The 12,203-nt window shown below is 33.7% G+C and overlaps 1 protein-coding gene across 1 annotated transcript in view; it reads left to right on the top strand.

Moving 5' to 3' along the window:
- Positions 1-12,203, top strand: part of SMC1 (structural maintenance of chromosomes 1) — a 54,445-nt gene that overhangs the window by 27,601 nt on the left and 14,641 nt on the right. The window contains exons 13-21 of the mRNA XM_069832353.1: positions 1,866-1,997; positions 2,166-2,231; positions 2,896-3,053; positions 3,456-3,553; positions 4,354-4,535; positions 4,649-4,771; positions 7,035-7,174; positions 7,360-7,504; positions 11,064-11,243. Of these exons, the coding sequence (XP_069688454.1) occupies positions 1,866-1,997; positions 2,166-2,231; positions 2,896-3,053; positions 3,456-3,553; positions 4,354-4,535; positions 4,649-4,771; positions 7,035-7,174; positions 7,360-7,504; positions 11,064-11,243 (1,224 nt within the window). The remainder of the gene's footprint in view (positions 1-1,865; positions 1,998-2,165; positions 2,232-2,895; positions 3,054-3,455; positions 3,554-4,353; positions 4,536-4,648; positions 4,772-7,034; positions 7,175-7,359; positions 7,505-11,063; positions 11,244-12,203) is intronic.

Here is a 12,203-nt window from a genome sequence, read left to right as displayed (position 1 = left end):
ATTTGATAGGACATTTGTGGGGAAGAAAGCTATTCAAGGTGGACAATTTCTCTTTTCTTGCATTTTATATTAATGCAGTTGTAATGAGGTAGATTATATTATTGATCAAGGCAAAGTTTATAATGCTGTGTATTAAATATTAGTGAAGATTACCATACGGTTCATTTTTCATTCAGTTAAGGTGCTTGCCTTCCAGTCTGAAATTGCGTTCGGGTGCGGGTTCGATCCCTGCTTGGGCTGATTACCGAGGTTTTCCCCAACCATAATGTGAATGCAAGGTAATCTATGGTGAATCCTCGGCGTCATCTTGCCAAATATCATCTCACTATCACCAATCTCATCGACACTAAATAACCTAGTAGTTGATACATCATTGTTAAATAACCAACTAAAAAAAAGATAAATTTTCCATTTGTACACCACCTAGACTGAAACAAAAATAACTGAGCTAACTTTAAGTGTGAAATAATTGCTAGAAGGAAGAAGTAAAATTGTCAGATAAATATATAAATAATAATTGAAGTAGTGTAATTGAATTACTATTTAAACATGAAGTAATTCCTAAGAAAAATTGTCAGGTAAATATAACAGTAATAAATTGTAGTAGTGTCATTGAATTAAAACAATAATGGAAGTAGTGTAATTGAAGTTAAAATTTGATCATAAAGTAGTAAGAGAGTTTGCGCGTTGCACTAAGAGGACGAATCACATCACGTATCATGGCAGCGTAATACATTTTACGTTTCTCCGCGAAGTTTGACACAGTCTCTGGATCGCAGTCTTCTGCATCCTCTTGCTTCAAAGATAATAATGGAGAGCAAAAAGTTCGCTCTTTCAAAGTAAAAGAAAAATATCCATGCAGGAAAATATGGTGTCAGGACTGTGATTTCTGAACGATCGATGTGATAAAACGATAGTTCGAGAAATGACAGAACCAGGAAAGAATAATGTTGTTTATATGGGACTATTTCCAGGACCAAAAAAGGTGGACGAAAAAGATGGGAAAACGACGATAACTGGAATGATGCATTGAGGTTCCACTGTATTCATTAAACATATGATGTGTAAACATACCAGATGGGGAAGCTGTTGAGAAAGCATAGTTACTTCTTATTTGAGTACAGAGTTTGATTTCTGTGACCAGCTGTTGTGACATCTTCCTTTATCTTTAGGCAGTTAATTGCAAGAGTAGTGCCTTAAAATAGACAATTAACTTGTTAACTTTACCTTCAAATTCCTTCCCTGATTACTATCATCGCTGTCACATTCATCATCATCAATCATCACATCATTCTTTCTTGTAGTACTGATGACTCCCATTCATCCAGTGTAAATCCTTTTATTGATACGTTCATTCAAAAACTACTACATACCATTTAATCATATATTCAATAAAAATGTATGAAAATTTACAGCTCTATAATTGAAGAGTAGGGAAAAACCTGCTAAGTCACGTTTTACTGTTTTTGCAGGAGAGCAAGTGAAAAGTTTCAAGACCCATTAGAGTCTGTTGTCTTTGGGTTATCATTCTTAAAATTTCTTTGAACTATTGAGGTTGTTATTCTGTACAGTTTAACTACACAAATATACTTGACATCTAAAGCAGATAATCATTAATTTTGGACTTACCACGTTTTTCTCCTGTCCTCTTCATATGTTAATGAATGAAAGAATTTAGTTCTTGCTCATGAAATAGGATCAAATGAAAAGAGATATGCTCTTGTAACAGGATCAAATAATCCAGTATACTTCAATAGTAATATAGATGAAATTTATTTCCAAGCATACTTTATTTTTAAGGAAATTGTAGTTGTATACAGTTTCTTTTTGAATTTTACATTAAAATTTGATTTTATTTCTAAAAGGAAAAATTGACTGAAGAGCTCAGAGATTCTATGAAGAGGTCACGCAAGGAGTCTGAATTGAATACTGTAGACTCCCAGATTCGAGGACTTGAAACTCGCCTTAAATATTCAAAGACTGATCGAGAAAAAACGGTGAGTAAAGGGTTTATTTGTTGTGTGTAAATAAGAGATCATCTTATTGTGCTAGTAATATTATTTTAAGAACAGTATTTTTTGGAACACAAAAATAGTTTTTAATTACTAATTGAGCAATTGTAGGTTATTTAAAATGTATTCATTAATATACATTATTTATTTCAGCTGCAACAAATCCAACAATTAGAAATGGAACTTGAAACACTGAAGAATCAGTCTGAGAATTTTGGGGTAAGTGCTAAATTTTAGATATAATCATTGTCATCAAAATATTCTTTGTAAACATTATCCTCCTCACTACCGATAACGAAAGTAATAAAATAAGTAACAAAAAGTAATGAATTTAAAAGACTCGAATGATCGTGGGTAACAAAATTATGCACATTGTTCTATTTCACTCATTTTTAATCTTGGTGCTGCTGTCTGAGCTGTAGTGGTCTGTAGTCAGCAATTACATATGCGAGTTTAATACAGCCTAGAAGGCAGGGAGAGGAGTTGTATTTCCAACTGAAGATCAGATAACTTAAGAAACAGGTCTAATGACAGATCATAAGATGACTGAAATGTGATTGTTTTTTTCATCATGCTTATGAGTGGTTGTTAAAGTTGTGATAACTAAAAAGCAACTCATTTTTGTTTCACATTTTTGGTAGATAACATATGAAATCGGGGCTGTAAGTTGAGTGACCCAGAACTTCTTACTTACTGACTTTTAAGGAACCCGGAGGTTCATTGCTGCCCTCACATAAGCCCGCCATTGGTCCCTATCCTGTGCAAAATTAATCCAGTCTCTATCATCATATCCCTCCCTCAAATTCGTGAGATTTATTTTTGCAAAAATAACTCTGTTTGTCGGTAATTTTCTTCCCATAACTTGTTCTATGATTTGTTCTAGCCTACCATTGCAGAAATTGAGAAAACTATGTTTGATCGGGGAAATGAAATCCAGCGAATAAAAGAGAACATGAACAATGTGGAAGACAAAGTATTTGCCAACTTCTGTGAACAAATTGGTGTTGCTAACATTCGTCAGTACGAAGAAAGAGAACTCAGGTAAAACTTGTATTTTTTTTTTTTTTTTTCAAATAAATTTGTGTTCACTTTTTTTGTTTCTTAGTTTTAATTTTTGTTATTGGTCCACTGTTTTTATAGCCTATTTTGATTATTTAATGAGTTTTATTTTGATTATTTAATTGCTTTCAAGTAATTTTATAAGTACGTTTTTGCGTGAATGTAGGGTATTTATTTTGAACATCTATCCAAGGATCTGGAGCCAGTTGTTTAACACTCAAAGACTTAATGGAAAAAATTTCGATTAAAAATATTCTGAAGTAATGTATGAGAGCAATATTCCTTTATTTCTTTATATACTGACACTTTATTTATTTTTTAATTTGGTTGTGTAGTGATAGTTCATTAAATGAGTCAAAACTTGTCCTTTTTTTTTTTTCTTAGAACTCAGCAGGAACGTATGAAGAAAAGGATGGAATTCGAAAATCAAAGAAATCGCATTTTGAATCAATTGGAATTTGAGAAGACCAGGGACACATCAAGTAAGCTTTTCTTTCTTGTTAAGATCCTCTGCAATCATATCATCTTTGTTAAACCATTAATTTCATCGAAAATATTATATGAAAGGACGACCGACAAAATTATTTTAAATTAAAAAAATTATAACAGGTCTTATAATATATTCTACAAAATATTATACATTAGAACATATCAAGAAAAGAAAGTTTTTTGGTCATAATTATATGAATAAGAAACAGTTTGTTGTAACATTGAACTTTTAAAATAACATTGTCAAATTTTCTAAAAGTGTAAAATTTAAGGGAGAAGGAGCCACTGATGTAGCTCAGGCAGTAGACACGTTTGTATACTGATCAGGAGTTCGATTCTTGCTTGAGTTGATTACTTGGTTGGGTTTTCTCGACGTTTTCCCCAATTATAAAGCGAGTGTTAGATAATCCATGGCGAAATGGAAGGGAAGATCATTGCCAGTACTGTTATTTATGTTGAATGTGGCTGTAATTTAGAATAGATATTGTTCCACAAGACTTTAGCTGCTCTATTAGAATAATTAAATTTCGTCATCTGGTAGCTGAAGAACTGATTTGGATGGGAGTAACAAGGAAAAATACAAAATTCTTCTGTTGATGTTCATGGCAGTAGTATTTTTTGATAAAAATAGTGAATGTTTTCTAAGCATTATGTGTCTTGATAAGTTTATTACAATTCTTACCACTAAGTCACGTATCATTGCAGAAATCCTTAGAATTATTCATATCTGAAATAGAATTAAGTTGAATGTTATTAGGTTATTACATCATTTTCTGTATTATCTATTTTCCAGATAATGTACTAAGATGGGAGCGTGCAGTGCAAGATGATGAGGATGAACTTGAAACAGCCAAACAGTCTGAACAGAAACAGATGTCTGACATTGAACGAGATATGCGGCGATTGGATGTCCTGAAGTCAGAACGTCTAGCAAAGAAGTCAGAAGTTGACAACATGGAAGATTTGATAGGCAAGGTATGTTCATAGTTGTGTAATGTTGAAATAATGTACTAGAATAATTATGTATTTATTAGGCTACATAAGTAATGCATTTCTACCACTAATAGTATTGATTTATTGTTCTACAGGCTCGCCGTGAAGTTGGTGCAATTGCCAAAGACATTCAAGCAGCACAGAAACAGGTGGCAGCACTGGAGGCTAAGATTGAACAGAAGCGAGGAGATCGTCATGCTATTCTCAAACAGTGCAAAGTTAGTATTATTGAAAAATAGGGTTGTGTTAAGTGCATAACTGTAATTTACAAAAATTCAACATTAGGAGCAACATTTTTTCGTGAACAAAATTACTTATCTTTTAAGAAGAGTAATGTTTTTGATGCTATCTTTTATATGAGGATAAATCAGTATATGTCACAGTACGAGATAGAAAAGGAAACGATTGCTAGTATATGACTGAATCATTTTTTTTCGACATAATGCCACTTTACATTTAGGCACTTATCCCATTATTCCACAAGTCTTTGAAAGCAGGCAGAAAATTAAATCGGGTGACTTTATTGGTAATGTCTTTATGGTCTTCGAAATGGCGACCACTTGAGACCACTGGGGGCTAATTCAGGTCTATAAGATGGATACTCCAAGCATTTGACTGCATGAAGGCGGGCATTATTGTACAGGAGAATCATGTCTGTGCTTAAAAGACTATGATGTTTTCAATAAATGGACTGCTGCATTTTATGTCTGGTAGCTTTTTGATACACACTTTTCTCCTTAACCTGCAAGCATTTCTGTATGAACTTCATCTGCATGCAATCCTTTGGCCCATAGAAAATGCTAAACTCCACGTTATTCTTCTAGCATCACTGTAAATCAAATGAACAGAATAAACAAATCAAAAGAACGAATGATTTTAGGTAATCATTACAAATGAATTGATTATTTTAAATGAGTCAGACTTTCCATCTCTATTATTGATTATTCTGTTGCGAAGGTAGAATTTAGTGAAGTTAGTTACAGATCTCTATTGCAATAATTTATATCGTGGAGCTTTTGCCAACTTAATTTTGTAGGAATATCAATGATTTGTAAATTCCGTTATTGTTGATAGGATGGAATAATTGAAGACTTGAAATAAATATGGAACTAAGTGTCATTATTAAACCTTCAAGGAAAATGAGTCATGAGATACATTGAAGCTGTTTGTAAATGTCTCACCATCTTTATTCATTCATAATTTTCTGCCCAAGGGTAGGTCTTTCACTGCAAACCCAGCAGTCTTCATTCTTTCCTGTTTTCTGCCTTCCTCTTAGTCTGCACATATGATCCATATATCTTAATGTTGTCTATCATCTGGTATCTTCTTCTCCCTTTCACCATTCCTTCCAGTGCATCCTTCATTAGGCAATTTCTTCTCAGCCAGTGACCCAGCCAATTCCTTTTCCTCTTCCTGATCAGTTTCAACATCATTCTTTCTTCACCCACCCTTCAGCAGCTTCATTTCTTATTCTGTCTGTCCATTTCACATGCTCCATTCTTCTCCATATCCACATTTCAAATGCTTCTGGTCAATTCTCTTCACTTCATTGTAATGTCCATGTTCCTGCCCCATACAATGCCACACTCCACTCGAAGCACTTAGTCTCTTCCTTAGTCCTTTCTCCTGAGATCTGCAGAAGATGCTCCTTTTTCTATTAAAAGCTTCCTTTGCCATTGCTATCCTCCATCAATGAATGCCTAATAAAAGGATAAAGGAACGAGCCTGGACTTCGATTGTTATTGATTTTATAGGGCTAGGTACGTATACTGGGTGTTCAGTTCAAAGTGTGTCATGGCTTGCTGTATGCCGTCATGTGGCTAGCCGATGAGCCTAGAGAATTCAATCTTCCTACACTTCCGCAGAGGTGTATAACCTATGAAGTAGAGAAGTTGTCTAGCAAGTACTGCGTTCATTCTGAAGAGTACGTACCGATACGTACGGTAACGCCGGTAGTGGCAGGAATGTGAACTGTTTGGAAATACGTACTGTCGGGATATGGGGAGAGGTTAAGACGATTACTTACGTATTTGTTGACATTAACTTCGACGGTTAACATGGACACGGAGCATTTGATTTGTGTTGTGGAATGTTACTGTATGCAACCGATGATAACAAATACCCTGCGTATGACTTGCCAGCGCAAAACACAGTTCGAAAGAGGTTATGGTAGCACACAGACCGTACAGACCGCCATCTGTTGCTACGACGTTCAAGTTATACCGTACACGTTCTCAAGTTCAGATTGAAGAACGCCTTAAATAATAGGCAACTTCTCTAACATATAAGCTGAAACTCGCTTCAAATCGGTGACCCAACAGTGACGTCATGACGCACTTTGAAATGAACACCCAGTATTGTTATAATATTCCAGTAAAAACATAGTTTTCACGAAAATAACACTAGATCCTTATTTAATTCAAGTGTTCAATTTTTATCAGAATATTTGTTCATTTCATTAGCATGATTTTTGTATTGTAGATGGAGGACATTGCTATTCCAATGCAGCGTGGAAACATGGAGGACATTGCTCAGGAGACATCAGGAATGGACGCGTCAGAAGCATCATCCATAGAAACTACTTCCACAAGCACTCAACAGATATATGACCGTGAGAGCAGGTACACTGCAGCATGGCTAAACAAATTAATGAATGTGGCGTGCTGAACTTGAGTTTAGTTTTTATACGCGTTTATGAAAGTATGTTGTGATGTCATTATAAAGTAAAGGGAAGTGGATTTTTCAAACAAATCAGAATAAACTGAGATTCATTTGATGTAATGTCGAAAAATTATATTTTTTACAGAATTGTTATAGACTACACACAACTACCTGATAATTTGAAAGAACTTGATGAACCAGAAGATGTGAAGAAAATGGGTGATCGTTTGAACCGTGCCATCACAGAACTACAAAACACAATTCAGAGAATTCAGGCTCCGAATATGAGAGTGAGTTTTATTTTATTCAGTATTTTGTGTATTTTTTAAACATTATTTGGTGAAAAATTCCAACAAAGTACCGTTATTAGAATTGTAACCAGTACTGGGAAAATAGTATCAATTCATTGTTGGTGTCGAAAATGCAGTTATAAAATTTTGAACCTTATGACCCTTTGAAAATGTTGACTGTTTTGAGAAATTAGTGGTGTTAAAAAATCATACATTTCAGGGTATGAAATTTGGGTCTATTTCTCTTTTAATACTTTCAGAATTGACTATGAGAAGGGAACATGGCGAAAATTCCAAAACTCATACTTTTTGAAGATTAAAATTCAAAGTTCTGAAATCTGACATTTACACTTTATAATTGAGGAGCGTTTTTGTAAAAGTCGATAGATGCAGAAATCAAGATTTTACAGAAATTACACTGAGTGACAGGCTCTATCGAGTTTTGAAAAAAACTGGAAGGTTTGGTAGTCTCTACATACGGTATGAATCAAGTTTTGGTAAATCTGATTTCATAGATCGATTCCAAAGGTAGAAAACATACGACATCCATATGTAATTCACTTTCGAAAATTTCTGCATCTATCGACTTTTGCAAAAACGCTCCTCAATTTGGCTGCAGAAATTTAAATGTCAGTTATGTTTATTTTATGGTTCATAAAATGCTCATTACTCATTGTTGTTCTTCGGACAATATCATCTATCTACTGTATTGCCAACCTATTAGATGATTTTTAATTTTTTGCTGAAAAGAATTAAAATAATGGCCTTTGTGATACTGTTATTAATGTCATCATCATCAGCCTTCAAGTGTTAGACCCCAGTGGATCTGTTACTGTCTCTTGCCAGTGTTTCCTAGGTCTTCCTAAATTTCTTCGACCTCTTGGAACATACGACAAAATCTGCCTGGGCCATCTAGGGCGATCCATCCTCTTGACATGTGTCTGCCACTGAAGCCTGTATTGCTGCAGATAATGCACAATAGAGTCGATTTTTAATTCCTTCAGAATATCTACGTTCCGATGATGGTCAAGAAGAGAGTATCTAGCAATTTTTCGCATGAATCTCATTTTGGCAGTTGTTAGCCGTCTTTCATCGCATTTTCTAGTGTCCATGCTTCACTGCCGTAAGCTAAAACTGATCGTGAGAGAACTTTATAAATTTTCAGCTTTGTATGTCTTTGTACTTGAGAAGGTTTGAATACACTGTTGATGGTTGTAGCAATTTTTAGAAATTTTGAGATTTTGTTGTCTATATCATCAGTGATGTATGTTAGATTATAACCTAAATAGTTGAATGAATTAACACGTTCTATTAATGTGTCATTTATAATGATTTTGGAGGAACTGGATCTTTTCCTAAAAAGGCCATGTTTTTGGTTTTTTTGGTTGATATTTCCATATTAAATTTTGAAGCAGTTATTTATAAGTTGTGGATGGCTCGTTGCAGTTCATCTTCTGATGTTGCAATGATAACTTGATCGTCAGCAAACAGCAGAGTGTCTAGACAAGTGTTCCGGTTGATTTGTATTCCGGCATGATAGCCTTGCCTCCAAATTTTGAGGATGTGGTTCATATATGAAGAGCTTTTCTTCAAAACTGAACATGTCCACTTTACTAAATTTTTCAGGAGAAGCAAAAAACGTGTACCTTCTGAAATAAAGAAATATTTCGATTTTTGTTTTCACATAATAAAAGTATACAGAGAGCATGATATGTTACATGAATTTAAGAGAACTGAGACCAGCGGTACTCCTGTAATTGCAAGAAAACATTTCGACATGTTCAGCTTTGCTATAAAAGTATGTACATGTTTAGTTTTGCTAAAAATAAAATTTGAACGTAATATAATTTCTTGTTTATTATTAATAGTAATTCGTATTAATTAATGATTTTACACATTGTATTGACATTCTTTTACAAAATTAAGTAAGAGTTCAGTTACCATGTTATTCTTTTAAATAACACTAAACAACAAATTTTTACTTTTTGTCTTGCTTAGGAATAAAAATAGATGAATAATACTAATATGTGTGCCCTAAATCTGAATTTAAAATCCAAATTGCCCCATCACGTACCATTTGAAGGGGAAAATTAATTGAATTTTTTATGACAAAACTTGGTTTTCTGTTTTAACTGAACTACAGTAGTTGAGGATCAGGATTGCCGTACTTTTCATTTTTCTCTTGTGTGCTGCCAAATATTTTGATCTTCCATTCTTTCTTGATCCACTGCTCGTTTCTCCGGTAGAAACATTCATTATGATAGATTCAATGAGAGCAACACTTCTCAGTGCGATGATAGCTGACTGAAATTTGCAGAAACGCAATGCCGCAGACTGCTGAAATAACTAAATTTTTGTAGCCCATTGTTGGAAAGTTCAAATGCTCTAAAATGATCTTGATCACTCATTGGGAACAGTTGAAAATAGCAGGAAATTTAGACAACTGTTAGAACTAAGTTGGACATGTGCAATTTTGTTTTCAAAAAGTCTATTAAACAATATAGTAATTACAGGAGATGTTCAGTTTTGAGAAAAAAAAGTCTGGAAGAAATGAACTGGATGGACATGTTCAGCTTCGGTGCAAAAATCAATATTCACAATGCTGTTTCAATGGGATATATTCACTTTCTTCGAAAAATAAATTTACATCTAGTTAAATGTCAGACAGATCTACCATAATCGATTGAAAACACGATTTCGTAATTTTTGGACATGTTCAGTTTTGAAAAAAAAGCTTTTCATATATGATAAACAAAAGTGGTGAGAATCCACATCCTTGTCTGACGCCTGGCTTTATTGTTATTAATGTAGTACTGTATAAGTAAAGTATCAGAAAATACATTGTTTGTTAATATTTAATAGTTACGCCATAATTAACTTATTTGTATATGTTTAAAAGAATTAAACCAGTGTTTCGTGGATTTTTCTTGTATGTTGAAGTAAACAACGTAGCAACGTAATCGGTAATTGAGTTAGTTGTACTTTGCATTTTTATGTGAGATGTTGTAACCTACAGTATACCCCGTGTGGTACAAAGGTTCCATTGCATCTTCTGTCCAAGAATAGAGCCATTTATTTATTTCTAAGTATGTGGCACATCTCGTCAACTTCATCATTATTTTCACTGTTGCTGAAGTTTAATCTTTCTTTCACTAATAGAAAAATTTATACTGTATGAGTTAACTTTGTATAAAAGAACAATAAAAACATGATTTGTAATTAAGAAGTATGGTGTAATGAAGCACAAATGTATAAGAAGCTTTCATGAACACAATTTTTTTTAATTTATATTAACTAGTTACAAGCAGATTTACTTGTGAAGTATTACTCCATGCTTTTGTGGTATAGGCCCTAGAAAGAGAGACTCGCATGTATGCATATGAATATGATAACTACAGACACACTCGTATTTATTTTCCTTCAAAGTACAGATGTTTCTTCATTCGCATTTACTTTATTTTATTTTTGTTTCTTTTATATTCTTAAACTTTATCCAGAGTTCCTTGATATGGAATTAATGATATTTAGCACATGAAATCTTTTTTTCTTTCTTTTATAGGCAATGCAGAAATTAGATATGGCAAGAGAGAAACTTCAGGAAACAAATGAAGAATTTGAAACTGCACGACGGCATGCTCGAAAAGCAAAACAGAATTTTGAACGAGTTAAAAAGGAAAGGCATGACCGTTTTATGAATTGCTTTGAGCATGTTGCCAATGAAATTGACAATATTTACAAGGTAATTGAAATGTCAGTAAATATAATATATAAGTTTTATGTCAGTACTTTTCATTAACATTATATTGAATTTGCAGGAAATATACACTTACGGCTTTTAATCACATGTAGGATGGGTTATATCATATGATCTCGGCTTGTAAACTTGGAAATTTCTTTGGAATATGGTTGATGTAACCGCTTGTCAGCCAGTTGGAAAAAGCGACATGAACCATGTGGCTTACTGGTGAAGTTATTCACATTTATTTACCATCTGATGAAACTTAACAAAAGGCTAGTTTTTCCAATGGATACCGACACACTGTGAATTATCTGGCAATGAAGTTGCTGACCATCTTGTTAAGAAGAAAAGTAATATCTTGCAAATCATATTAACTCTATAATTTCCACAGTTAAAAGATTAATCAACCCAAAATTTCAATATATATTATCATTCCCATTTCCACGAAATTTCAAATAATAAAAGGTGGGAGTATCTTAATGTACAACAAAGTATAATTCTTGAGTATCCAAGGAAAAGTGCGGTTGTATCCTTTCTATTACTCACAGGGTATGACTGTCAAAACTCAACAAAATTGAAATTATTTCTTCACCACTTTATCCATTGTGATGTCCAGCTCTTTCCTCTAAACCCTCTGTGTGTAAGAAATATTGGAGAGCAAGAGAGTTAATGGCTTTATGTCATTAACTTACCATTAGTTCCTAACAACATTTATTCTGAGGATTTGTTCTGCCTAAAATCCTGTATTTCTGAGGGATAAATCCATAATATTTGGTCTAAGAAAAAAGACATAATAACCATGAGACCACTTACTTACTTACTAGCTTTTAAGGAACCCGCAGGTTCATTGCCGCTCTCACATAAGCCCGCCATTGGTCCCTATCCTGAGCAAGATTAATCCATTCTCTATCATCATATCCCACCTCCCTCAAATCCATTTTAATATTATCCTCCCATCTA

The sequence above is a fragment of the Periplaneta americana genome, chromosome 8 (genome assembly GCF_040183065.1).
Source record: "Periplaneta americana isolate PAMFEO1 chromosome 8, P.americana_PAMFEO1_priV1, whole genome shotgun sequence".
Lineage (NCBI taxonomy): Eukaryota > Metazoa > Arthropoda > Insecta > Blattodea > Blattidae > Periplaneta > Periplaneta americana.
Note: the sequence above shows the minus strand (reverse complement) of the source record. Positions and strands in the feature narration are given on the sequence as shown.